The sequence below is a fragment of the Suillus subalutaceus genome (genome assembly GCF_016647625.1).
Source record: "Suillus subalutaceus strain FC151 chromosome Unknown DFJ58scaffold_94, whole genome shotgun sequence".
Taxonomy (NCBI): Eukaryota; Fungi; Basidiomycota; class Agaricomycetes; order Boletales; family Suillaceae; genus Suillus; species Suillus subalutaceus.
The window spans coordinates 26,111-54,003 of NW_024540343.1; the positions used below are offsets into that span (position 1 = coordinate 26,111).

Genomic DNA, 27,893 nt, shown 5'->3' on the forward strand with positions numbered 1-27,893 from the left:
GAGCTCGAGTTCCTGCATGTCCCCGATTTGCGCTGTACGCTCATTTCGGTATCCACCCTCGCCTCTGCTCGTATATCCTTCGCGACTACTTCTGAAGGAGGAACGCTGCGCTCTAACAACGGCAATGGGCCATACATCGCCCACGTGCACCAGAAAGACGGATTGTATCTGCTGGATGCAACGTACCATACGGTTGATTCCACCCCTGCACGCGCAATGCTCACAAAGTCCATGCCTCCATCTCTTAATACGTGGCATCGTCGCCTTGGGCATGCTGGTTTTTCGACCATTATGAAGGCCACGGGACATGTCAGCGGGATGAACATCGATGAGACCACCCTGCATCATGACGTCGGCGGCGCCGACACGATACATTGCGTGTCCTGCGTTATGGGAAAACATAAACGGCTTCCCTTTCCTACCATCGCACGCCGCGCTAAAGCGACAGCTGACCTCATTCACTCTGACGTTTGGGGACCGGTCAACATCACCTCCTCTACCGGTGATCACTACTTTGTGGTGTTCACTGATGACTACACAAGGTACTCCGTAGTTTACTTGATGCGTGCCAAATCCGAGGTCTTTGATCGTTTCCGGAATTTTATCCCCTGGATAGAAACACAATCTGGGGGGCGCGTCAAACGGCTTCGCAGTGACAACGGAGGCGAGTACATGTCGAGGGAGTTTCTGGCCTACCTTGGGGAACATGGCATTGAGCATGAGACCACCATGCCCTACACTCCCCAACAGAATGGCGTCGCGGAACGCGGACACCAAACCATCGTCACCCGTGCACTCAGTTCGCACCACCTGAGCGGTTTCCCGCGTTCGTTCTGGGGCTGGGCGATTCTTAACTCAGCCCACATCAAGAACATGCTCCCTTCCTCATCTCTCGCTGGTCGCACACCCTTTGAGGCGTTCTATGGTCGCAAGCCGGATGTTGGCTACCTTCGTCCATTCGGTTGCCTTGCCTATGCGCACATACCAGAGGACACTCGTCGCAAGTACGACTTTGTCTCTCGTCGCTGCTTCCTACTCGGCCATGTGCGGAATGCAGGCTACACTCTCTGGGATCCCTCTACCAAACGCGTCGTGCGTTCCCGTCACGTCCACTTCGATGAACACGTATTCTACGGGGATCCTGCTTCCTCACCCCTCGCTCCTCTCCTTCTTGACTCGGCGGATCTCCCTGGTGCCACTTCATCAGGTGGGAGGTGTCACTCAGCCAGTGGGAGCACAGGCTGGTGAGCCACCGCTATTGACCCCTGCTGACTGCGTACCACAGGTGTCAGTGGGAGAACGTGACAACCCACCTGACCATAACGATCCGCCAACAATCCCTGGCCCAACCGAACAGGCAACACTGCTTATCCCCCCACAGCAACCTCCAGTACCTCCTCCTCCTGCACCTCCTTCAGATGTTCCGCGTCGCAGCACTCGTTCACGCCAACCGGTACAAGCAGGTCATATCGCACCCTCTGGGACCAGCGCAATGGCCATACCAACGCGACGAGTTCCCGTCGCCGAACGCTGGACATATGTACCAGAGTCCTCGACCAGTCAGCACGACAACGACAGTACCGAATCCGCAATGCACACAGCTACCGAACCTCCCAAACGCTCAAACATAATCATACCCGAAACCATCAACAAAGCTCGGTCATTACCTGAGTGGCCTCAATGGTCAGACGCCTGCAAATCTGAGCTGCAGTCAATGCAGGACCTCAAAACTCACAAACTCACGCCACTCCCAGAAGGACGCAAAGCGATTGGTTCGAGATGGGTATTCACGGTAAAAACTGACGAAGAAGGCAACATCACACGTCACAAGGCACGCCTCGTTGCGCAGGGATACACGCAAGTCGAGGGGATCGACTATACAGAAACGTTCGCGGCTGTCGCCAAGTACGACACGGTTCGTATTCTCCTCGCCCTCGCGGCGAAATTCGACCTTGAACTAGACCAGATGGACGTACGTACTGCCTTCCTCAACGCTGACCTCAAGGAGGACATCTACCTCAAGCAACCGGCTGGTTTTGAAGACCCTGAACATCCGGACCTGGGTGTGGAAGCTGGAGAAAGCGCTTTATGGGTTGAAGCAGGCAGGGTATGAGTGGAACCAGACGCTGGATGAGTACTTGCGGATAGAGGGGTTCAGATTCGTAAGGAGCGAAGCTGACCACAGTCTATATGTCCTCCACGAGGGGGACAAAGTCATATGGCTAGTCGTCTACGTCGACGACATGCTCGCAGCGTCGAACTCTCGCGATTACCTGGACAAGTTCAAGACAGAGCTAAAGCGACGCTTCGACTTATCAGATCTCGGTCCCGCTCGCCACTTCCTTGGCATGCACATTACGCGCGACCGAGAGAAGAGGCTCCTCACCATTAGCCAGAAGGCTTACCTTGAGAAGATTCTCAAGAACGCCGGCATGACACTGTGCAATCCCGTCAGTACGCCTATGACACCTGGAGTAACCTTGCAGAAGGCCACTCGCCCCCCAACGAGTGAAGAAGCGGACGCCATTGCGTCAATCCCATATCGCCGAACTATCGGGGAACTCAACTACGCTATGCGAACCACTCGCCCCGACATCGCTTACCCAGTTTCATGCCTCTCCCGATACATGGAGAATCCCAGTATCGACCATCATCGTCAACTCAAACATCTTCTCCGGTACATTCGTGGAACTACGGATTTAGTACTTATCTTCGGCTCGTCAAACGAGGGACTCGTTGGGCACTCGGATTCGGACTATGCTGCAGATCGGGACGATAGCAAGTCCACCAGCGCTTATGTTTATCAACTCTTCGGAGGGCCCATTAGTTGGAAGTCGCAGAAGCAATCTGTGGTCGCTACCCTCGACCACGGAAGCCGAATATATCGGTCTATCGAACGCTTCACGCGAGGCCTTATATCTGATCCAGCTTCTACATGACTTCCGCCTCGACCCTGAACTCTACGACCCCGCACTCCTATATGGAGACAACCAGTCCAGTATTGCACTCTCGAAGAATCCAAGGTTCCACGAAAGAGCCAAGCACATTCACGTCCACTACCATCTCATCCGTGACCTCGTCGACACAAACAAGATCGAACTCCAGTACAAATCCACCTCAGAGATGATTGCTGATAGTCTAACGAAGGCGTTACCCTCGCCCAGCTGGGGTCCAGCATCGGGAAAACATGGGACTACGTCGTCAAGACCTGCCAGGCGCTCTGACGAGTGGGAGTGTTGAGAGGTGATCCGTCAGAGCACTGAGCCGGTTCCAGATAGATATATCTAACGGTTCCAGTTCTATGTACCTTAGCTGCCACTGTTACTGACTGTCATCCACCCTAGTTACTGACCATTTTTCTCTTTGCTACTTAAGGATGGCTAGACGCTACACCCGCACCTCAGTCTTTCTTCCATTGACTGAGGTGCGTATACCATTCACATTATACTATACATGATACTTACTAGCGCCCTACAGACTCGCGTTACCTTAGGTTAGCATACATGAACTAGTCTTTCTTCCATTGACTGAGACTCGCGTTACCTTAGTTCTCGCTCTCTAACACCTTCTTCCTAGATGTAACTATCAATATGGCTGTCACCGTTACAGTAGTCAAAACTCACGTTGACCCTTCAGCTCGCGTATAAAATCCACATTAATCATTGGCTTGGAGATATGGTCTTGTAGCCCTCCCAAACATGAATCTTTGTAGATCAAGACGCAATCGATTTCCGTTCCGGGTTGAATTGGTATGATACACACCTCCACTCAAGCTGTACTCGAGCGAGTAGAAATAAATTCAGAAATCTTTTGGAGAAGGCTGGGCTTTACGCAGTTGCCTTCAAGGTATAGTTGTCTATCTCCTTCGTTACTACAGCAGAAGTGGAGATCCCACCTGTAGTGATGTTGGGGGTGAGTAATTGTCCGGAGCGTCTATGAAATACAAGCCACGTGAAAGGCAACGAAGCAGTATCAAAACACACAGCAATGTACTCACGATCTTTCACCAAGACCACCTTCGTGCTCACTGCTCAAGATGATCAGCCTCGACCTGGATAACAGAGTAGTTCATCGTTCCAATCAAAACACCTGTTAAAGAATTTGACCATGAATCGATACTTTCATGTCAACTTTCATCGGCTCATAGAGAAAAGATAGACAAGTTTAGCCATACGTCGAGACTGAAATATGAATCCTCTGATGAAACTAAATAGGGACGATGTAGTGCTTAGGGTAATTCTAAACAAATAATCTCTTAGGCTTCAGTCGCGGATGGGGACCTGAACGCACAATGAATCACCGCACACGCATCTCGAACAAAGAACTTTTACCATGGCACCGTGACGGTGAGGTTAGTTGTTAGAGGATGCACTTTAGCCGACGAGTTGTTGTCACTATTTATCACGAATGAGACTGGTGATACATGCAGAAAAAAAGGAAAACCTTTCACAATTGGATGAAGGACGGAGAAGCCAGAGGACCACTTGGTTAGATGCAATCGTGCTGCAAATAAAATTAGGTCATGCGTCGAAACCGGAAGTCGTAATGAGAGTCCTGACCAGATGCATGCCGCTTTGGAAAGGTCAGCGACATGAACTCAGTCAAACCACAGGCACATACCAGGCGTTCCGAAAATAACATTCATAATAACTGACGACACGGACTAAGTAGGCTTTTGCAATACAGCGAAACAGTCTTACGATTCAGGTTCAAACGATTCAGGACCTACAAATTTTAGCCCGCGATAACCCTGTAGAGAAACAAGGAACACACCAGTAAAATAAGGTTCGCTAGAAAATTGAAGATGAAATATATCACCCCTTGTTTCATGAGCGTCTTCCATAGCGGGGAAGACGATGGCAATGGCATCCTCAAAAGTCCAATAACGGTAAAGACCAAAAGTGCTAAATCATACAACATGACTACACCCGAGGTACACATCATCACGTATCCACTGATCATAAATGCGAAATGCGTACTATATATGACCAACACATTAGCATATGCGGGATTGACAAAGTGGGTCACGCACACCCCGTTTTGGGTGGACGCACGAGCGGTTGCCAGGACTAAACATGGTCAAATCAATCACACCAGAGGGTAGAAAATACGCACGGAGAGTGAGCACTGTCCAATGACCTAGTGATAACAGGACTAGCAAACAGCGCAGCACGCGACTGGTCTTCCAAATCAGCCACCTGCACATACATATTATGAGATCGAGTATGGTACGAGAGATAAACATGGGCGTGCGTTCTGATCATCAGGTTTGTTGTGGAGCAGCAGACGGCGACATTTGTCCAGAACTGGATGATATGACGGTAAATCAGCAACCTAGTAGGTACTCCCGTGCTCACTATGATTGCAAAATTTATGCCTAAATCGAGGTAAGCCTCATCGACGAAGATCAAGTCTACAAAATACTCACTCTGACAATAAACGCTTGTGTAGAAGGGACTTGATTGCGTCGCACTGACAAAGGATGTCAGTACGCTTGTCGTTTTCTCTCTGTTGGCTCACTGTAAAATGACCGCAATCAAGAAGCTGAATCTGGCGGTAATGTACGAGAGCTGGGCATCTGTAAGTAGCAAGCGTCCACCACTTCCTCGAGAATGCGCACCAAAGGCCATCGAAATGGAAGCTGCCTCCGAAGTAATGCTATCTCCACATGTGAGGAGCGTATATATTCCCAGCTACAGACACAGACACAAGCTAATTGGTAACACATGTAAGACTGTTACAACGTGTAGCACTCACCCATATAGGCCAAGGATAGCATACAACAACTGTACTGAAACCACCTCCAATTTCGCTTCGAGGTCAGGATCGTTCCAGTCCACCATAGTGAGAATATGGTAGAAATGGAATATATACGTTGAGAGCGTTGCGGGAATGACACCCTGTTGACTAGAAAATCTCCGGCTTATTAGGACAACGAGCGGAGTAGGTACATACATACAAGTCTCCCACATCAACGTTTCCACCCTGTTGCTGTACAAGCAATCAGGAGTCAGGATACCCATGTATTCACACTTGCGACCCTTCACCTACCTTGGCCTTGGCGCCACAATAAATGCGTGTCAGTTGAAAGTCAAAGATGTAATACTAATACAGTTGCACCTTGAGGTGCCTCCGTAAATGCCATTATGCCATAGACCGCGTGCAACTAGCAGAGAACCTTGGTGGTGGCACCCATGTCAGTTTGAGCGTCAAAAGCAGGATCATTGCAAAAATAACGAGTTTGTTGAAATTGTCAGGTAACTGGTTTTTTTATTACTTAAAAGCAAGCAGGGCCCATTACATCGCTGAGGAGTTTTTTTAGTAATGTGTAGGGATGGCATGACAGTCACACAGGTACTACCGTAGATGCCAGAATTTCAAGTTGACTTGACATTTGACCCAGGGTAGAAGTGAATTCAATGGCACCCCTCAATGACTCACTCACTTAATCTGATAACAATTGGTAACGACACATATGGGTTGATAATAAAAGTGACAGCTTGAGTAGTTGCCTATTGGTATCAGGTAAGTGAGAATTACGATAGCCAAAACTCACCTTGACCCTTCAGCTCGCGTCTACAATCCACATTGATCATTGACCTGGAGACACGGTCCTGCAGCCCTCTCAAACATGAGTCTCTGTGCCTCAAGACGCAATCGATTTCCGTTCCGGGTCGAATTGGTATAATACTAAGCGGTACTTGAGCGAGTAAGAACGAATTCGGGAAATGAATGGATTTTACGTAGTTGCCTCCGAGGTATAGTTGCTTGTCTCCTTCGGTACTGTAGCAGAAGCGGAAGTTGCACGTTTTCCTACCTCGGGTAGTGATGTTGGGGATGAGTGATTGCCCTGAGCCGGAGCGTCTATGAAACACAAGCCACGTGCAAAACAACAAAGCGCCGCAGTGTACAAACACACAGCAACTTGGCACCCACTCGGATTCTCCACCAAGACTACCTCCGTGCTCACTGCTCAAGACGATCAGCCTCCACCAGGATGGTAGAGTAGTTCATCATTCCAATCAAAACATCTGTTAAAGAATTTGATCATGAATCGATACTTTCATGTCGACCTTTCATCGACTCATAGAGACAAGATAAACAAGTTTAGCCATACATGGAAGCCGAAATAACCTCTCATGAAACTACATAGGGACCTGATAGGGACAGTATAGTATTTGGATAAATACTCTCTTAGGCTTCAGCCACCGACGGGGACCTGAACGCACAATGAACGTTAACCACTGTAGATGCATGTCAATCAAAGAACCTTTACCATGGCACCGCGACGTCAGTTGTCAGAGGATGCACTTTAGCCGACGAGGTGCTGTCACTATTTGTCACGAATGAGACCTGGTGACACATACAGATGAAAAAAAGGAAAAAACCTTTCATGACTGGATGAAGGATGGAGAAGCGAGAGGACCACTTGGTTAGATGCAATCGTGCTGCAAATGAAAGTAGGTCATGCGCCTAAATCGGAAATCGTAACGAGAGTCCTGACCAGATGCATGCCGCTGTCGAAAGGTCAGCGACATGAACTCAGTCAAACCACGGGCACATACCAGGCGTTCCGAAAATAGCATTCATGATAGCTGATGATACAGAGTGAGTACGTGTTTAGAATGCAGCGAAACAGTCTTACGATTCAGGTTTAAACGAGTCAGGGTCTGCAAAGTTTAGTCTGCGACAACCCTGTCTCGTAACAAGGAACGCACCAGTAGGATAGGTTCGCTAGAAAATTGAAGATGAAAAATACTACCCCTTGTTTCACGAGCGCCTTCCATAGCGTAGAAGACGATGGCATCTTCAATAGTCCAATAACTGTAAAGACCAAAAGTGACAAATCATACAACATGACTACACCCGAGGTACTCATCATTGCGTATCCATTGATCATAAATGCGACATGCGTACCATATATGACCACTGCACTAGCATATGCGGGATTGACAAATTTGATCATGCACACCCCGTTTATGGTGGATGAACGAGCGGATGCCAGGACTAAAAATAGTCAAATCAATCATACCAGAGGGCAGCAAATACGCACAGAGAGTGAGCAATGTCCAATAACCTAGTGATGAGAGGACTAGCAAGAGGCGCCAGTACGCGACTGGTCTTCCAAATCACCCACCTGCACATATATGTCATGAGATCGAATATGGTACGAGAAATAAATATGGGCGTGCGTTCTGATCATCAGGTTCGTTGAGGAGCAGCCGATGGCAACGTTTGTCCAGAACTAGATGATATGAAGGTAAATTAGCAACATAGTAGGTGCTCCCGTGCTCACCATGATCACAAAATTCATGCCTAAAAGCCAGGTAAGTCTCGTCGACGAAGATCAGATTCTACAAAACACTCACCCTGACAATCAACGATTGTGTAGAAGGGACTAGATCGCATCGCACTGACAAAGGATTTCAGTACGCTTATCGTTTTCTCTCTGTTGACTCACAGTAAAATGGTCGCAATCAGGAAGCTTAACCTGGCAGTAATGTACGAGACCTGGGCATGTGTAAGTGGCAAACGTCCACCACTTGCTCGAGAATGCACACCAAAGGCCATCGAAATGGAAGCTGCCTCCGAAGTAGCGCTATCTCCACGTGTGAGGAGCGTATATATTCCCAGCTACAGACGCAGACGCAGGCTAATTGGTACCACGTTTAAGAGCATTACAACGCGCAGCACTTACCTATATAAGCCAAAGATAGCATACAACAACTGTACTGAAACCACCTCCAATTTCGCTTCGAGGTCAGGATCGTTCCAGTCCACCATAGTGAGAATTGAGTAGAAGTGGAATATGTGCGTTGAGGGTGTTGCGGGAATGACACCCTATCGACTAGAAAATCTCCGGCTTATTAGGACGACGAGCGGAGTAGGTACATACATACAAGTCTCCCACATCAACGTTTTCGACCCTATGGAGCCTCTGCGGGAGCCAATCATCAATGAGACCAAGGATACCCGTGCCTTCGCAACATGCAACCCTTCACCTACTTGGCCTTGGCGCCATTACAACCACCACGATAAATGCGTGTTAGTTGAAGGTCAAAGATATATAATAAGGGTCAACACCTGGATTTGCCTCCGAAAGTGCCATAGACCGTGTATTCGTAGGAGTTGTGTGTGCAACTAGCAAAGCATCTTGGTGGTAACACCCACGTCCCAGTCTGAGCGTCAAAGGCAGGGTCAATGCAGAAAAATAACAGAGTTTGTTGAGTTGTCAGGCAAATTTCGTTACTTAAAGTAGGGTTGCATCCCTGAGGGGTTTTTAACAATGTGAGTAGGGAGGGCATGTCGTGCACACAGGTAAATGGCATTGACATGACATTTCACTCAGGGTAGACGTGGACTGACACATCTCAATCACTTAATCGCTTAAATCGAGTAACGACATACATGGGCTGATAATTCTCACTTATCTGATACCAATGGGCAATCTACTCGAACTCTTATGCCTTTTTCCTAGATGTGATTATCAACATGGCTGTCACTTTCGTTACAGCAGCCAAAACTCACCTCGACCCTTCAGCTCGCGTCTAAAATCCACATTAATCATTAACCAGGAGACATGGTCTTGCAGCCCCAAACATGAATCTCTGTACATCAAGACGCGATCGATTTCGGTTTTGGGTTGAATTGGTGTAATACACTCCAGCGATACTTCAGTGAGTAAGAACAAATTCAGAAGTCTTTTGGAGAAGGCCGGATTTTACAGTAGCAGAAGTGGAGTTGCACCTCAGGTAGTGATTTTGAGGGTCAGTAATTGTCTATGAAACACAAGCCACGTGAAAGACAGCGAACCAGTAGTATAAAAGCAAACAGACCTCCACAGCATCGGAAAGGCACCCCGGACGATCTTTCATCAAGACCACCTGCGTGTTCACTGCTCAAGACGATCGGCGTCCACCAGGATGGCAGAACAGTTCATCGTTCCAAAAACACTTGTTAAAGAATTCGATCATGAAGAGATCGTAAAGTCTGACAACATACAGTCTGAGTGAGAGCGGAATGCAGGGCATTTTCATCTGTGGGAGAGTGGTCTTGGGTTCGAAAATTATGTAATGTCACGTTCGATATGGAAACCAATCTGGACATGGACATTCTCATCAAGATGAATCATACATAGGTAGCCCAACTCCATGATTCACGGAAAAAATGTCTTACCGCTACTAGTTCCGCTGAAATGCACATTTACAATTGTTACAGGAAAGGGCCAGACATGATATCAGTTATGGAGACAACTGCCTATGGCATAGGTTACAAGGTCAGACGATCAGTAACTCCATCATAGATATTGCAACACCTCCTAGTGGTGGACTCACACCATTCAATATGTCTATGTTGTCCTGTCACGAGGCCGCGCCTGTGGCGGTATTTGACTGTTGCAAGATTTCGATGAAAAGTTGCTGATGATCCATCCCTGCGAACTTGAACACTTGCGAAATTGCGAATTGAAGGCTTGGATGAGAGATTGGCATGGTTGGATGTGGAGGCGGAGAAATGGTGGTATGATAAGATGCGAAAATCAGGATCCGGAGAAGAACATCGATACGTATCAGCAGTAGCTATGGTATCCTAACGGTGCGAGTCCCGGCCGACTCCGACAACTTCTGTTACGCCCAGGTGTCCTATGCTTGATTCCCAACCTAAATGTTTCACTTACGCGCTTTTCACATTGGTACTTAGCTTTTCAAACTGCGGGACGACGAAGCTACTTGGTTTGCCGCGGATCACTGTTTTTGAATAGGATAATGTTTCTCGGACATTCCCGACGATCTCCCACAATACACTAGCAAGCTCCTTCGCATCATCGCTCTCCAGGCCCATGCTCATAAGCACACCATCACTCCTTCGCGCCCTTGCAGTTTTTTTCCACAAACCTACATCGACGTTGGTCCCCGATACCCACTTTAGTGGGAAGAGGGTTCTATAGAATATAAATATCATGCCGTCCGTCATTTCATGCGTGGAAAATTCGTTCTGGTGGCCGATAATCATGCCAATGGTCATCTGTTGGTCATTGATGGCTGCGCGTTTATATCTCATATGTAGATGTAACTCTGCCTGTCGATTCTGGATCTGGATGATTTCCTCCTCACTTACAGCACTGTTCATCGATGAACGAATGTAGGAGGTACCAGAGACCCTGCTGGCCATAGTATACATTGTCCAGATAACTGGCGCCCAATGCATATTTGGTTTGACATTTCACGGTCGAAATTTGCACGACAAATTCGAATTCTATCCAAATACAAATGTGTCGGGGACTGGCGCAGCCGAGCGCCGTTACGATTTGTATGCCGGAATATAGATGTAAAAGATGTCGGCACGAGATAAGCAGGTGTGGATACCCCGTGACATGAATGAGTTCAAATACACGCCACACGATTGAGCGAGCCGTTGCATACCTGGAGATCAGACATTTCTCCAGCGATGACAAGTCACACCACGCATCGAATGCTGCCAGCTTTTGATCCAGTGACCCTCGAGTAACGTTTCGCCTCGCAAAAAACAATATGCTTGTCCTAGAATCGCTTACTGCTTCGTCATGAGTCGTGCGATCAAGGCATCAACGTGATACATAATCTTTATTTGATAAACCAGTCGAGAAGTTGCAGTACAGATCAGTGAAGGTTGCCTCTGTCGCTGGAAAAGATAGGGTGAGCATGCCTCCCAGTTGTCCCAATCAAGTGGCACTGCAGACGTATGATACAAGCTGTTTTACTGTAATGTTTCCGTCAGGAGACAAATATCACAAGCATGCCATCGACGTGGAAGCGCATTCACTCACATTATCGATGCCAGGATGATTCGGGTCAGCGCCCGAAAGGAAGCTGAAGTTTAGTGTAAAAGCCTTGAGAATCCCGTCGCGGAAGCAAGTCAGGAAAGCATGTGAGTGGGTGTATCGTGCATCATTTGCAATCCCCGCAGTGGGGGACGATTCAGCAGATGGTTGGAAATGGTATGAAATAAGGCCTACCTGGAAATTATCGCAGTTCTTGACGAGTAGATGATACACCCCTTCCATGAGCTCTGAATCCTGGAGAAGTATTATAAATACCACGAGACGGGGAGAAAATACTCAGCAAGTATCTCATTCTATCACCGGAAGAGATCCTGACTCGGAGTCTTCGGATGAGTCCAAGACATTGAAACAAACCAGCGGAAACAATGGCACTCGCAGGACCGGTCCCGAAAGAAATATGGAATAGATTTTCCACAGATTGGGGAAAGCTTTGGGGGTTGATGATGAGGCAGGATAGGTTGACCCGGATAAGCCTGGCATGAATTGCGCCTTCAATATTTCAGTAGCCTCGGTGACACGGAAATGAAGCCAAATTACGCCATACTGCATTTGCTGGCCGTCCCTTGCTAATGCCGATCTGCAAGGTCCGGCGTCAGCTCGTTCCGAACCGAAATTAGCACCATGTACGTGACCGGGATGATCAGAGCTTTCCAATAACAAATAAAAAGCGGCTAAGTGAAAATTTCAAATTCTGGCCCATCGATATGAAGATAGCTATAAGGGATATCGCATAGCGATGTACCCACATCGACAACGCCGCTCACAAGGCAAGTCTCCGACTCCATCTCGATTGCACTTTTCTTTCTGCAGCAAGACTCCTTACTTCGAACTCCGTTGCCAGTCTACTGAGTGTCACTTGATATAACTGAGAATGTTCTCGCAATCTAACGAACACTGAATTTCAACTTATCCTCCATCTCCAGAACCCAGGCTGATATACTGATCTGCTCTTTGTGAGTAGATACATTATGATATGTATCTTTGGCTTACTGTGTAACGATCCCATTGGCCCGCGGCAGGTCTTCTTCTCCACAGTCCATAACCTTGCGTTTATTCCCTCGCACGTGTTTGACCGATGACACGTTTCCAGTAACACCGTCTGTGTTCGACGTCATCCTACAATCTCACGAATCAAAGCATTTGGTGCGCGTGTACCAATGGATGTTCTCGAATGAACGTGTACCCAGATGCTGGGGGGAATACCCGTAATGAGATTGTAGGTGTTACGAAGCCGCCCTGTAGGCGAGACAAAGAGATCTGGGCCGAACTGATTGACCTTGTGGGTCACTTGGAGTTACGAGATGTCGATCACTATCTCCGCGTCGTCCCGGAGTGGGAGTGACACCACGTGCGGAGTTATCGCGCTACTGACAGTCATATTGCGACAAAGGTGGCAATGCGATGTCGGTGCAGTTACAGAATCATGGCAGACGTTGGTATAGCCTGGCTGCTAGGGACAGAAAATTAATCGGTCAATGACATTACTGAGGCGACATTTTGACGAGATGGGGGACCGGCAGGGAGCGAAGAAAAGTTGCCGTTCGAAGAGCGTAAGAAGAGAAGGTCGCTGGAAGTGTTGAAAACAGGTTTGTGCGGTGGCAAGAAGTAGAGCGAGAGAGGAATGACGGGGACCTGTAAGGATCCAGACTGGCAAAGGAATAAAATTAAGGTTGCAAGAGCCGGTAGTGAAATTAGACGTAAGGAACTAACAAAAGTCTCCATTCTCCATCTCCACACTAACGTGGGAGTCGGGAGGAGTCGGGGAAGAGCGTGACATATCATACAAGTTCAATTGGATAAGAATCCCCTTGGGGAGTCGGGGAATCCAGAATTGGTCATCATTTCCCACGGCTGCTCCTTCAGCCACAATTACAACCTGGCAACTATTCTTCCTCAACTTCACAATTCACCGCCTTGTTCTGCAAAGATACGGTGTCTTTGTCGCACCGACGCTCCGATCCCGCTTCTCAAATTCCATCTGTGGTGTATACTGACCACGGATCTTGGTCCGTGATGTGTTATCTCGCTGAAGGTATCAATGTTACTGCACGTATCACACTTGGTAAATATGCGGATTCAAATTTTGTGTGTTCGAACCAAGGAATTCGAACGTCTAAAATCCGCTACTGCCTCCACTCCGGTAATACGCCCACTGTATGTGCGCTCAGGCGACATGTGATGATTATCTTGAGGTAATAGTGAAAGACACATGATTCTATTAACACGTACTGGTCGGCAGGGATAAGCGACATGACTTCGTAAGTGTTGCGTTCAGAGTTTTACCAATGTAGGCAGAGATCTGCTGACCCATATATATTGTGACAATTGGTTTGCTTAAATCGGTGTACCAAAAGTGCCCATATTATTGTACTTCTCAACGCCGCCCACCCAACAACGTCCCGCACATTTCACCTCCTCGTCGACGTTGCCCATCATCCCAATATCCCCTGCCTGCCCACTCTAAGCTACTCAACTCTCACGGGTAATTCACCATGCCCTCAAATTTCAGTCTTGGAGCCTGTGCTGCTATATTTTCTTCTATTCTTATGTCGCTATCATTACCGCTGCACTTGTCATCTAGCCCACCGCCCTATAATCACACACAATCATCGCATCATGATCATTCCCTACGCAAAAGTCGGCAATGTCAGGATCTATTGATCCCTTTGACACCTTCTGTCTTGATCCACATCCCAAATCCTACTTCCTATAATCCGCGTAGTGCACATCGCAGGAAGCGGAATACACAGAGCATTCCTATGGTGAACATTGTGCATCATGGAGCAGTAAGGCGATCGACAGTGAGTCAATAACCTGTAGCACTGCGATAAAGTACCCCAACTAATGCAACGATGTTATTCCTAGTTCAACGCATAGCATGCAAGAATAACATAAGGAATCGGTGAAAAATCTCATTGAGGTGAGGGTGGACTTGGAGATTGTCGGCTTTAATTGATCAATTTCTGATGTAGATCATGATGCGGTTTGACGCCGTTCGTAATGGAACCCTGCCCCTTTCTGCCCTTTACGAAAATTTTGACTACTGCGATATCGTTGATATGATTGTATTGCCCAGCTTTTCTTCCCATTGCATTTCTTCATCTTCAGACACGATGTACTTGTATTGCTAAAACATCTTCATATCGCTTCAGACTAGTCATACAAAATCAAGGCTTTTGGTGCTCCGATTTCAAGGTCGTCCCTCAAATTGTTCGTTTCAAACCAGCTGTGGTGTATAATCTCTCCAGTCCCTCAGCAGCACCGTCACCGTAATATCTTGAATTTTTTACTCTGCTCGTTTCTTAACCTTGAACTAATCACAATCACTTGTCACTCATAGAACTACTCTAGTTTGGCCCTTGTTCATGTAATACTCTACAGCTCAGACGAGTACGACCTGGACCAGGACAACCCGGACTCTATTACGTTGTAAGACTAAACCGGCTACGTTTCACGCGATTGACAGGAATAAGAACACTTCCGTCATACTAAACGGATGGATTTAGAACGATATGGTAGGTGCGTAGCGGGAGACATCGGGTTCGACGAAAGGACATCCAGGCCCTATTTGTCACTTGGACTCACCATCTTCGCATACAAGGCCTGAGCTAGGCCTGCCTAGTAAATTGCATTCTGGCCCCTTTCCTAGTTAGTAGTGTCCTGCATAGGTTATTTTACCCCGAATGAATCAAAATTTGATTGTTTTTAAGGTTGCATTCTGGGGTGGTCCCGATTACGCCGGCACTCGCAGTTTCGACTAGCTGGTTTTGATATTGTTTGTCCTCTGAGACATCTGGATCACTTCATTTGAGGGCCCAGCTAGAAGCAAGGCAGGGAATACCACCTGTGTCGTTACTTATTAGTAATGGTGACCTCATCGGATGTTTATTAACTAGGGGCGGCAACCTGTGGTAATTCAGGAGTGATGAATTGATGGTGCCGTGTTACAAGGTACGCGCAGCGTATTACACGTAAAAACATTATTCATGACAAGACCTCGAAAACTTCGTCAGCAGTACTAGTAGTAGGAGCGGTAACAAAAACCTCCTGACTGCGAAGCAACGAACAGGACAAATTTGATACCCATTCGTGCTCATCCAGCCCCCAAGTCAAGTTTCATCAGTGCTTGTTACGGCGTGCGCCCTCCATCGCACCAAACTCCACTCGTCCATCACCTTCGTCCTTCTGATCGAAGGTGCGCTTTTGGCACCCACGCCCTCTGTCATTCTCTCCCAACGCCTGCCTTCCCTCCGCCAAATTCAGCCTACATTATCCTTCCGATAACGCCGGACACGCTGTCACTGACTCACCGAGTTATTCAGCATCGATGTCTCCAACCTTAACCGCATCTCCCCTAGGTATGGAGGATTGTACTGCTTGTATCTTATCGTGATCGCCAGGTATTCCAAAACACGAGCCTGCATTGGTAACTCCTATCAACCATCATCATCCTCGCACTCGCGAACAGCGACAATCAAGTTGTTCGTTTCAGGATCCGTCGTTGAAATTGGACAAGCTTTAAAAAAAAAATAGAGATACGTTTCCTTCATTTTGTTGCTTGGAAATAAATTTTTCTTATGTCTCCTTTTTCAAAAATCGAATTTATTGTCCTTTTGGGATCGAAGACTCTACGTCGGACACTCTTACTCCCGCGAAACTATCTCTCGTTATCTTGCGTGTTGTCTTCCTTAGTTAGAGAGTGGTCAAATTTGCTTGTATTCCCTAAATCACGTTCCGTCTTATGCTATTTCAAGTTGCTAAGTAGGCTAAATAAACACTGTCATTTTCCTGAACTTGAAGTTACTGGGCGACAGCAGGGGGCAGAAGTAAACGTGCGATGGATCATGGCAAGGTGCTTAACCTTGTACACCAGCAGAAAATACCTCACCGAGCGGTGCTAGAGGTATTGACCTCTGCTGTGAGGTAGCCCAGGTACCTTGTTTTCGGGAGTTTCAAGTGGGGAGCCGAAGTACCTCCGAGTCGGAAATGCAACAGTGTACCTACGCTTTCACCTTGACGATGAAAATATACAACAAAATGTGTATAAATAATAAGCTTAGATTATCTATTTATGGGTCCTCGGAACGAGGAATAACTCCGTATCAGACGTGGTGGCACGATAAGCCATATAAAATGGTCAAACCATTACCCACAAATGTACGTACAGCACGCAATGTGTACAGATTAGATACGAGTACATCGCTCACCGGCACCTTCGGACGGTTACCGTGAATTACAATAAGAGATATCTGTACACTACGTGGCTCAAAAGTAGCGTTTTGGATACTAACAATGCCTTGAAAGAGCAGGCAGAAGCCGCGGGTAAAAGAACAGGAGCATAGTTAGGAGAAAAATCAAAGGGTGGAGACATTGGAAAAGGTGGAGTACCGACAGACCAGTGGAAATAAGCGTACAGCGCGCCGAAACAGGAGACTGCCGAGCACAGTGAACTGTGGAGCTCAGGTGGAGTACGCATATGGGAGTCACGCGAATAGTTAGGAGAAAATCAACGATCGAAGGGTAGAAACGCGCATTGGAAAGAGTGGAGTGCAGACGAGGAGATAAGCGCACAGCGCAGCAAAACAGGAGATTGCCGAGCGCACAGTGAGCGGTGGAGTACATTTACTACGAGCTCAGGTGGAGTATGGATTCACGCGAATTGCTTCCGCGGGATCGACTGTTCCGAAAGCATGCTAACTATATATTAGCTCCAGCTTAATGTCCTAGATGCCAGAGGTGACGGTGACCCCTAAGGCCGGCGCCTAAGGCCTAAGGGTGATTGGTGCATGTTTTAAGTTCTGAGCTGAATCAAATAGACCCATCATGATAGCTATTATGACGCTCCGAAGCGAACTTTAATAAATTGCGCGATACACAACATCGAGTGCGCAATACAACATCGATTGCGTGAGATACAACATCGAGTGCGCGATACACCACTGAGTCCAGGATACAATCTGTCATTTTTGTAGCTACTTCTCTCGAAAACAACACGGTCCGTTTGCGGGCGTGACGCTTCGGGTTTCTCCGTTTCGTCCGATGACGTGAGCGACGAACGTCTTTCTTGCTTCTCGATCGCGGTGGCGCAGACCCCCGGAACCGCAGCCGCAGATCGAACGTCGGTCTCAGCCCCGTTCGTCGTCGTCGTCGTCGTTCCATTGGGCCGTTTTCTGCTGTACGTTCTTTGGCTAGGACGATTGCTGACACCCGCCTGCTTTTCCCCAGATCAATATCCCTCTCGCTGTCCTCCACAGCGAGATCGCACGCAGGAACGAGTCAAACGACTCTGCAAGCCCCTCAGGAGGCCTGCACGTGGGCGGAGCGCTCATCCTCGTCGCTGTGTTACTCTCTCTCGGCCTCCTGGTCACCTACCACTGGTGGAGGCCAAAGATCCCTGTCAACTCGTTCTGCAACTGTTGTCCTTGCCTCATTCCCATCTGCCATCGCGACCGTGACGTCGGAATGACGTCCATTACTACTTTGACGCCCTCTCCTGATCTCCGCACCCAGCTCACCACTGCTACAGCAGGGTCTACTGCTGAACATGGGTCTTTCTGGAGCGTGGCTGGCACGGTCGAAAATGTCGATGGGCCATCAGGGTCCCTGCCTCTCCCGCTCCGCTTTCGATCGGATGGAGAGCCAGAAATCGAGCATGTTGAAATGTGAGGCTGTTGTTCCCCTTTCCTTTGCTTTTCGGTGGGCTGAATCCTTGCATCATGCAGCTACAGTATGGCTGGAAAAACCCTGAAGCAAAAGTGTGTCCAACTTGGCCTCCCTACCTCTGGTAACAAGACAGTCCTTCGCGAACGACTGGAGGAATTCAGTCGTAACCGCGATGCATGGGACAGGTGCGTCGGAGCAGTCTGCTCAAAATAATGTTCACTCATCCATCTCCTTCCCAAGGCTCAAACCAGGGGCTCACAAGGCCCACAAGGGCCCGCGAGTGCGTTCGACGAGCAAGCCCAAGGCAGGCAGCCGCCCAAAGCAATCTATGCAGCGCCATGAGCAGCTGCTTGGCACGACAGCATCTGATGCTGCAGCCACTGACGTCAGTCGGTCCAAGGACACACGGACGGCACCAGAAATCAGCGCACTGCTGCCTTGGGTGAGTACTTTCGTGCTCACTCTGGCTTTGTCCCACTGAACTGAATACACTGGCGGGCAGGCTGATACCATCACCAGCATGTATCCGTATGCACTGATGGACGGTATGCCCATGCCAGCAAGCACCCCAAACCCGCCTGCTCTTAGCAGCAACACCACGCCGCAATCTTTCCCTGCTGATGGCCTCTTGGAAGAGGCCATCATCCAGAACGTGGGCACGAGGCTTGTCAAAATTGTTCAAGGTGCCCTCCAGCCAAGCGCTGCTGGTTTGTCTCCATCTGTTCGACCCCAGGTGGCTGAAACGGTGGACATGGTGAGTGGCTATTTCCCCCACATCGCTCCATTCAAACTGACGGTAGCATGTTTGAGCAGGGTGCGAGTGGCGCAGCTACAACTGCCTGCCAACAACCTCCTTTGGAACCAGGCAGCTTGAACAAGCTGCGCATTCTCAATCTCGGGGACGGCACTACTCTCCAACTGGCGGATAACGACATCCCAGATCCCCCTGCTGTCAGCTTCGCCAATGATATACTACGTCTCAATGCAATGTGGGACGACCACACGACGCACTGGAAGAACGAGTCCATCATCACCATTCAAGGCCACCCCATCGCTATCACGTACTGGCCATTGCTCTACCGCTACGGTCATGATCAGCAATGGAAGGGTACGAAAAGCAAGTGGACCGACTGGCGGGTGAGTGCCTCTATCACAACTTCCCTTCCTACTTCTGATCCTCCTTCTGGTTGTGCAGGATGTCATCGAACGCTACAGGCGGGGCACCCCAGATCAATTCTGGGCAGACTTTACGGCTGACAATGGTGAGCGGATGAAATTCACTGCCATTGTCCACAAACTTCGTGATGAGCGCAAGGCAGAACATGCTGCACTGGTGGAGCGTGCTCACCGAGAATTCCATGCCGAATTCGACGACCTTTTCACTTACCGGCGAGGAGGAGAGGAGCATGTGATGACGAAGCCATCTGCCATTGCGAAGAAATACATCAAATTGACGACTGGACTCGTGGTCCGTGACTGACGATGGACAGTAACTAGTAGTAATACCATAGCTTTCTGTGAATAATGATCAATGCTACACGTTCTGTTGACTTGGAGGCTCGGAGTAAGCTTGTGTGTGTGTGTGTTTGTTTGAACACATTGAGGAAAAAAGGGGCCATACTTCAAATAAGGGGCTCTCGCTTCAATCTCACCATCTCCCATATCAACCATAACTACATCGTACACCAGACTCATTCAAACACAGGCAAGGTAGGCCTCATGGATGACAGTACCACGATACTGACAGATCAGAATAGCATCCACAAGCATGTCAACACCAGTCACAAACAACGATACTAAAACTAGAGTGATGGGCGACGGTGATGCAAGTCCAGAGCCCGAACTTATGATGGATGTCGAGATACACGACAGTGATGTTAGGCACTTTGCCCAGCTTGGCTTCGCGCTGTCAGTCAAGGACCTCGCAAAACAACACGGATTTCATGAAAATGCTATTCGGAACGTTTACATGCAACTGAACGGCTATGCAGAGGCAATGGAAGTCATCGAGGAGATGCGGGATGCTGCAGAGGAGAAAGCTGTGGCCGCGATACTGAAAAGAAAGGAGGAGGACATCAAGGAAGAGGAAGAGGAGTAAACATTCAATGCCATCAATACAAGTAGTATCTATGTCCCAGCCCGCTACAATATGACACCTTTGAAGTTCTTCCTCCAGCGTCCGAGTTCAAAAGAGTCCTTGTCGACACCTTCACAATCAGTCTTTGAAGTTCTTCCTCCAGTGTCCATCCAGTCTTTAAAGTTCTTCCTCCGGCGTCCATCAGTCTTTAAAGTTCTTCCTCTGGCGTCCAAGGTCAAAATTGTGCAAGCAGACAATCAGTCTGGAAGATGATGTGCACCAAACCACTCTGAGAAGGGCTTCCTCCAGCGTCCAAGGTCAAAACTGCACAAGAAGACAGTCAGTCTGGAAGATGATGTGCACCAAACCACTCTGAGAAGGGCGCCTACAGTCTTCCTTCCTCGAAAGCAACACCAAAGATGGAGGACAAGGACTTAGGATCTGGGGCCCGAGTTATGAATATTGATACCACAGGGGATCACCATGCTAAGAATCTGCTTCCCGGACCACATGGGTTTTGGCACGATGATAACAGGTATTGGTATACTGCCGTCTCAGCCAGGGACCTACAACAAGATGTTCTGAACCTGGTTCCAGTCCATGGGGAACCCATGCTATTTGCGACAGTTCAGCATATGTTTCACTCCGTGGAATGCCCAGGATTCAGCGTCCAAGGCCAAGAGAGTCCTTGTTGACACCTTGCGTGAACAGACAATCGGTCTTCGAAGTTCCTCCAGCGTCTGAGGCCGAAATAGTCCTTGTTGCTAAGAAAATGCGCTATACAAACAGTGACTGGTAAAATGCAAGGCAAAGAAAGGGAAAATAATGTAATGTAGTACGGACGGCGAGCAGAGTTTAGCCACAGGAACAGCATCTCCCGCACTGAGAGCACTTCACCATCGGCCGTCTGTTAGGGTTCAGGAATTGCTCCCTTGGCTCAGTGGGATCATCATTCGAAGAAATGAGATACTTCACGATTGTCATGTTCGTAAATTCCACACTCCACCCTCCCCACTCGCAGATTCTCCGCAGTGACCAACGCTTCTCGACATGCAGGAACTGGCACCCCCCCCCTCCGGAACGAATGTGTGCCATATGGAGTAGGGTCGATGTCAACATCGAGGAGGTTGTTCCGAAAAAGCTCCAGGAACTGCTCAGAGGACTGACGAGTTGAGCGTGAATCATAGTAAGCTGTCAGACAATTGACATACCATGGGACTATTGGCCTCTGAGATTCGGTCACCTGAAGCAATCTTTCGAAAGAGGTAGCCCGACGTGACTTTCGACTCCTTCAGCCAGGCAGCAAGTGCTCTCACTGGGCAGAGGTGTGCCTCGGACGATGAAAAGGGCCAGAGGTGAAACGGTTTGATGTCTAGGTAAGTGGGCACATCCATGAGTCAATAGTTCACGGTCAAGAGTGGAGTCACATACCGCCATTTTGATGAGTTTTGCGGAAGGGAAGGTGTAGCACTATCTGGGTATCGTGCACGCGAAGATCGTGTACCTGTATCTTCAGAACCTCGTCAAAACGAAGCATGCATATGAATGCCACAGTATAGGCAGCTGACAGAAGCCGCCGTACACGCCCACCACCCCATCGACTCAGGTCATTACCAGAGCCACCACGCACGCGCTCGCCAGGCTGGTAGGCACGAATGGTCCAATTTTCAGGGAGGTGGTTGTAATGATACAGTTTTAGCAATATTTCCTGTCAACTTCGCTAATCAGTCAATTTCAGAGCTGGGGGCACCCAAAAACTCACCGAGGTAATAGCCCGGGCACTGTTTGCAACCTCGCCCGCTTGCACCTATGAAGAAGAGAAGGTGAATCATGCGGGCAAAGGGAGAAGAATAATACTACCTTGCGCCTGCGGAGCGAGCACATGTAGGATGATACCTCGATGGAAATGGAAGGGTTTCCAACCATCAGCCCACCTCCAATATCCGACTCGTGCCATGTCAGATTGCCTAGACCACTAAGCCTCCCAAATGCGTATGTCATGGACGCCCGCATCTTCTGTGCATGCCCATAGGTGCCCCGCTCGACATGAGATGGCTTGGGTGTGCCATCGAGGTTGATTGAGTCACACCTGCCACAGAAACATGTTGACCATCAGCAATTGGTCATACTGGATGGAACCATACCACTCACGCACTCATGATCCAGGCCACGATCAACCACGGTGTATCAGACCGTGGCTTTTTGCTGAAAAAATCTTCGCTCGGCCCCAAGAGATGGAGGCCTCTGAGAAAGGACACACACGAGTTCATCAGCCTGTCAAGGATGAGTGCCACTTTGGCCGTTAACAAGAAAGAACCTCCCGCACCTCTTATATTCGGCATTGGTGCCCTCTGTGACACCCTTTGAGGCCTCCATCAGCGTGGACTGCAATGTCGTATCGATCGAGCTGGTGCCAACTGCGTGACGCGACTCTGAAGTAGTGGACGTGATGTTCGTGTTGCTCTTGCATGGTTCAGCGAGCATAGTCTCTTGTTCCGCAGTGAAGTCCTCGGTGATGTCGTCCATTTCAGGACTGCTGACAGTAGCAGGCATGAGCAGGCCATGCAGACCTGGAAAGCTCTGGACAGCGTCGATGATAGTTGCCATTGTCAGTGGTCAACGTCTGAGTTGAAGAGGGCTGAGACCCCTTTGTTGCCAGGCCAATTTGCAATTTGGCGGGTCTCTGATATGCAAATGCAAACAATCAGCATGCGGGACAGTAGAAGGATGCCTCATGGTTGACATAACAGAGCGAAACTTGATAAGAGAGCTGGACCGTCCTATGACTCACATGCGACCGTCTTAGCGCCCATGAGGACCGTCTTTTTCGTGTCTGGCAGGCTCTGCTTTCCCTCATCCCCCCTGGGCTTTGCAGGCAGTTCTGACCGTCCACCAGAGGTTTCTTTGGCAGAAAAAGACGGTCTCACCTGCGTGACATCGTGAGCCCACATTCTTCCGAGAACAGTGACTCACCAACAGCCCAACGGCACTCGATCGTCATATCAAAATCGGCGGCACTCTGCGAGTCGTCGGCCCTTAGCAAGATTTATTTCAAGTTAGGTGCGTGGCAAGCAAGATCGAAGTCGTGTTACTTACCGTTGCAATTGGTCACCAAATCGCCCCGATCCCACCGGTCCAACGCTCCCGCAGCGGATCCGAACAGAGATGTCACTTAGAGATCTGCAGGAAGGGCCCAAACTTCGGGGGAGCAGAAGAAAGGAAGGTTGACAGCACACTCATGCACCATATAACATGGGACTCACCCTCCGAGCATTGCTCTCTTTTCCCCCACCACTCCATCCTCGAAATCCTGCCAGTGGTATCGATTCTGCAACCACACAGCACACTCCTTTACTACATCCGTCCGTCAGCAAAACACGATGCCTTCGGTGAGTAACGCAAACCACCTACGATTCTCGATTTCCGCCCCTTGCCGTTCCGTGATGCGTGGCGTGTCAGTGTTCCGCGCTAGGCCTAGCGCTCTTGTTTTCTCTTGGGTCCCCCAATAGAACCGGTTGGGGTTGCCAGGGGTTGGCTAGAGAGGGCTGAGCGAGCAAGCAACGGTGGATCCAGATCGGAGGTGCCTTGAGCTGACAGCCCGTATGGCATGGGCCCAGGAGGAGATGGGCGGGTCACGACCAGTAACGATTGGTCACGCGTGACTCGACCGTCGTTTTTCCGGTTTGAAACCATACTTCCAGTAAACTGGACGGCTACAGATATTCGAAGCTGGGCTCGACAATCAAGTATTTGCGAGATCATCAGCTGTATGAGCAACGAGTTTTTGCTGTGATCAAAAGCACTCTGGGGTTTCACAATGTATAACCCATTCCGTTCCATCACAGCTGCTTCCAGTCCTTGCATCTCTTTTGCTTCGCGCAAGTTCCTGCATGCACCATCCCAGTAGTGGTGAACAGGTCCAGATATGAACCGCGGTTTGAACCTGACCGAAGTCTGATTCGAAGTTCCAATAGGAGGAACTGAACCAGCCATTGGTCCGACGGTCTACGGTTCAAGGACTTGCGGGATTCTTGAACTCGTTCCAAACCTCTTCAAACTGATTGTTGTGCGCATGCCGCAGGTACGATGGCAAGAACCCGAGAGAGACGTTAGCTATCAGAAAGGACACCAGTTCGTTCAATCAGACTGGTGTAACTGTATTGAATTCAAGTCAGGATTCGAGAAATTTGTTCTGCGGGACTTGCCGAGACTGACGCCAATTCCCGAAGCGTTGTCTCACGTCTGGGCTTCATTGGAAACGTCTAGGCTCGTGACCAGCCTGGCGTATACTACCACGGATACTCGAGTGGTGTAGCCAGGCTGGTCGATCTCGGAGTGGCGTGGCAGGGCGAAGCGAGGAGTTTGAAATTTAGCAGGTGCCGGTCGTGCCGGTGGTACTCGATCGTATGTAGGACAACTCATGCGTCTACCGTCGTTCATGACGTTCAGACTGTATAATATGTTAGGTTCTAACGTTTAACGATGAGTTCCGTACGACCTTAATCGCTCGCTGCTCAAGATGCGATTGAAGATCTCCCGATGGACTTTACGAGTGCCCTTTCAACGACACAACACCCGCAAGTTCTCGAGGTCTTCTCGCAACTCGATCTTATTTCCCAAGGATCACAACGTCCGATCAACATTCTGATGTTTGTTCTCCTTCACAGCTCGTATCATCTGCATAGCTGACAGAAGAATGCGACCGTAGCAACGGAGTAGTTTCTTGTAACGGCTCTGTCAACAACGTGTCGAGATTAAATGAGAAGAGTAGTTCGGGGGTGACATCTTTGGGCCTCCATTTCAGCGTCAACCTCGTCAACAACCATTGCAATAGCAAGGGGTCGTAAACTGACACGAAGTTGCTTGCTCGCTCGTCGGTGCCCAACACGTTAAGAAATTGCACAAGCGCCTTGCTCCGAAAAAAAACCTTCCCTCCAAGTTGCCATGGAGGGGTCTTTGTGAGATTGAGTGCAACATGAGGTCCATGACTGTCATCCGCAATCCAAGAAGTATCTTGAGGACAGCGAGAATTTTTCCTCGTCCAGGCTGGAAGGATTGACCATCCAAGCCAAAGGTTCAGGCTGCATCATGGGTGGGTATAATGCATGAAATTGTATCATTTGATTGTCCTAGTTAACATTTAGTACTGCTGCTCGATGTGCTATGATCAGTGAGAGGCATACGATACTTTGTACGATGCGAATGAAGGAACTTTGTATGGTCAACGCTGTCCAAATACAATGACTACCCAAAGCGGCACGACCGGCACCTGCCAAATTTCAAACTCCTCGCTTCGCCTGCTAAATCACTCCGAGTTCGACCAGTCTGACTACGTCAAAAAATCTCACCATCTCAAATTGACGCATAGTCAGACTGGTTACGAGTCTAGGAAACGTCGGCGTAGGGCTCTGCCTCATTGAGGAGCCTTGTCTGCCGTTGTCTACAGTGCGATCTTTCACTTTCTATAGCTAACGAGTAGCGCAGGATTTTCACCTTTTGAAAGGACCGTTCACCTTCTCCGTTTCTGCCTCTCGCCACTTAGTGGCACTCACCACAGCCCGAAATCACTCAAGTTTCAAAACCCGTGACTAGGCGGGGCCACTATCGAGTCTGCCTCCATCTACTAAGTTCCCAAGGTCACCTGCATCTAGCTCTTCGCTGCATCAATCAATCTTTATGTCATTCTTGTTTGGTTCCTGGTTCAGGCCTTTGTTGACCGGAAATTAGACCACTGGTAGACCGAACGGACTCTGGTTCAGTCCATGGTTCCGCTTGTTGGGAGAACCTGGCTAGACCCATCCATCACTAGCGCTGATTTACCAAGTGTTCTTCGTCATGTGGCCATACCACCTGACTTGGTAAAGCCCCAACCATCCGATATAATCTTTGCGTGGTATCCGTAACCCTTATATCCCATCTGCCCCTCGTCGTATTGATACCTGGTCTCAGGATTATTTTATCGGCGACGTGAATATTGCCGTCTAATCTCTCGTGCCCTACAGACTACTACCATCTACTTGGTATCTTTTCTAGTGCAATAATTATGCAGCTTCCACTGCCTATACCTTACCACCCTGACCAAACTCGTCCTGCTGTGATATATATAAGTTGATACTAAGTTTTGAAACACAACACTTGTGGGTTGTGTGTGTGTTGTGCACTCCCCGACCGTTGTTTGTGTATTACGCACTTGATGTTATATCGCGCTTTCGATGTTGTGTGTCGCGCACTCGATAGTGTATCGCACAATTCATTAAGTTCGCTTTGGAGCGTCATAAATTATAACATGATTTTACAGTCAAGTTACCTAGAATAGTGGCCATGAAGCGTTTAGAGTTGGTTTTACTCCATGTCAAATAATAAAAATTCAACCGCATCCTCCCCTGCATTCTCAACCTTCAGTACAGCATCCTTTCCCACAAATAGATATGAACCATCTCCCTCCCTGAGCTCGATTATCGGCCCCTCGATTTGAGCACCAACGCGCAATTTGACGCCCTTGGCGTTACCAGGATTGTACCCAGATTTTTGAACGACATGAATATATGCTTTACGCCCTTCAGGACTGCGGCTTGGGTGGAATGCATGCACGAAGGATATACCAGGGTCCATGAGCGACGCATATACGCGAAGCTGCGAGCGAATTGGAGCAGGGCCATCAGCCTCCCTGTCAAGCGAGACTTCAGACGAATTGGAAGGCGCAACGATGAGCCTGAATTGGTTTCGCTTGTCTTCATCAGTAAAATGTCTGCAAGAACCAAACGGTTCATCTAACATGTATAAGTAGGATCGTCAGATATGTCTACCTGGTAAAATATGCGGGTTTGCCTTTGCCTTCTCCGGGACGAGGAGATGCCCATATTTGACAGAAATGTACCTCTTGAGAGCCATGGGATTTCTCAGAGTGAGAGATGCCAGTGCCAGTGGAGGTCATCTGAACGGCACCGCGAGATAGTATTTCGGTGTTGCCCATAGAATCTTGGCTGCACAATGATGTAGTCAGTCAAACATTAAATAACAATCGACAGAATGCTCACTGCTCGAGCGAACCACTGATCACATAGGAGAAAATTTCATATTCTCGATGGCTGTGGGTGCCAAAACCAGTGCGAGGCGCCACGCGGTCCTCGTTCAAGACACGGAGAGAACCAAAAGACTCGTGTTCTGAGTCATGGTAACTGCAAAGTGGTCACATGATCATGTAATGAAGATCAAGGTTAAAGGTCCATACTTGGCGAACGAGAATGTATGAAAAGTTTTGAGCCAGCCATGATCTGCGTGAGCTCGTTCGGTGTTCCTTCGGGGAATCATTTCGATGGATCTGCTGGAAGACAT

The 27,893-nt window shown here is 48.8% G+C and overlaps 8 protein-coding genes across 8 annotated transcripts; 1 reads left to right on the plus strand and 7 right to left on the minus strand.

Annotated features, from left to right (window-relative positions):
- Window positions 1-4,351: 4,351 nt before the first annotated feature.
- DFJ58DRAFT_800427 (uncharacterized protein) lies at window positions 4,352-5,843 on the minus strand (the record flags this gene model as incomplete). Its single annotated transcript, XM_041390814.1, has 12 exons — window positions 4,352-4,503; window positions 4,535-4,572; window positions 4,621-4,650; window positions 4,701-4,725; window positions 4,774-4,870; window positions 4,940-5,069; window positions 5,116-5,198; window positions 5,254-5,306; window positions 5,418-5,472; window positions 5,521-5,570; window positions 5,621-5,693; window positions 5,758-5,843. The coding sequence occupies 12 exons, from the start codon at window positions 5,841-5,843 to the stop codon at window positions 4,489-4,491; spliced, it is 735 nt and encodes a 244-aa protein (XP_041241134.1). The 3' UTR covers window positions 4,352-4,488.
- Window positions 5,844-7,290: 1,447 nt separating this feature from the next.
- DFJ58DRAFT_800447 (uncharacterized protein) lies at window positions 7,291-8,784 on the minus strand (the record flags this gene model as incomplete). The annotated part of the gene is made up of 11 exons (XM_041390815.1): window positions 7,291-7,517; window positions 7,566-7,595; window positions 7,646-7,670; window positions 7,715-7,929; window positions 7,993-8,007; window positions 8,054-8,121; window positions 8,172-8,245; window positions 8,359-8,413; window positions 8,462-8,511; window positions 8,562-8,634; window positions 8,699-8,784. The coding sequence occupies 11 exons, from the start codon at window positions 8,782-8,784 to the stop codon at window positions 7,474-7,476; spliced, it is 735 nt and encodes a 244-aa protein (XP_041241135.1). The 3' UTR covers window positions 7,291-7,473.
- A 1,887-nt stretch (window positions 8,785-10,671) lies between these two features.
- DFJ58DRAFT_843674 (uncharacterized protein) lies at window positions 10,672-11,205 on the minus strand (the record flags this gene model as incomplete). Its single annotated transcript, XM_041392999.1, has 1 exon — window positions 10,672-11,205. One exon carries the CDS (start codon window positions 11,203-11,205, stop codon window positions 10,672-10,674), a length of 534 nt encoding a protein of 177 aa, XP_041241136.1.
- A 69-nt stretch (window positions 11,206-11,274) lies between these two features.
- On the minus strand, window positions 11,275-12,091 carry DFJ58DRAFT_800463 (uncharacterized protein; the record flags this gene model as incomplete). Its single annotated transcript, XM_041390816.1, has 3 exons — window positions 11,275-11,365; window positions 11,422-11,708; window positions 11,804-12,091. Coding segments are annotated over 2 exons (360 nt in total), but the record flags the coding sequence as incomplete, so codon positions are not given.
- Window positions 12,092-13,108: 1,017 nt separating this feature from the next.
- Window positions 13,109-13,571, minus strand: DFJ58DRAFT_505409 (uncharacterized protein). The gene has a single exon (XM_041380727.1). It carries the CDS (start codon window positions 13,538-13,540, stop codon window positions 13,283-13,285), a length of 258 nt encoding a protein of 85 aa, XP_041241138.1. The 5' UTR covers window positions 13,541-13,571; the 3' UTR covers window positions 13,109-13,282.
- A 592-nt stretch (window positions 13,572-14,163) lies between these two features.
- DFJ58DRAFT_800467 (uncharacterized protein) lies at window positions 14,164-14,811 on the plus strand. The gene has a single exon (XM_041390817.1). It carries the CDS (start codon window positions 14,311-14,313, stop codon window positions 14,629-14,631), a length of 321 nt encoding a protein of 106 aa, XP_041241139.1. The 5' UTR covers window positions 14,164-14,310; the 3' UTR covers window positions 14,632-14,811.
- Window positions 14,812-21,413: 6,602 nt separating this feature from the next.
- DFJ58DRAFT_893452 (DNA breaking-rejoining enzyme) lies at window positions 21,414-22,571 on the minus strand (the record flags this gene model as incomplete). Its single annotated transcript, XM_041394807.1, has 6 exons — window positions 21,414-21,582; window positions 21,641-21,720; window positions 21,770-21,930; window positions 21,990-22,266; window positions 22,321-22,365; window positions 22,419-22,571. The coding sequence occupies 6 exons, from the start codon at window positions 22,569-22,571 to the stop codon at window positions 21,414-21,416; spliced, it is 885 nt and encodes a 294-aa protein (XP_041241140.1).
- A 4,329-nt stretch (window positions 22,572-26,900) lies between these two features.
- Window positions 26,901-27,893, minus strand: DFJ58DRAFT_843678 (RmlC-like cupin domain-containing protein; the record flags this gene model as incomplete). Its single annotated transcript, XM_041393000.1, has 4 exons — window positions 26,901-27,306; window positions 27,365-27,541; window positions 27,596-27,736; window positions 27,790-27,893. 4 exons carry the CDS (start codon window positions 27,891-27,893, stop codon window positions 26,901-26,903), a joined length of 828 nt encoding a protein of 275 aa, XP_041241141.1.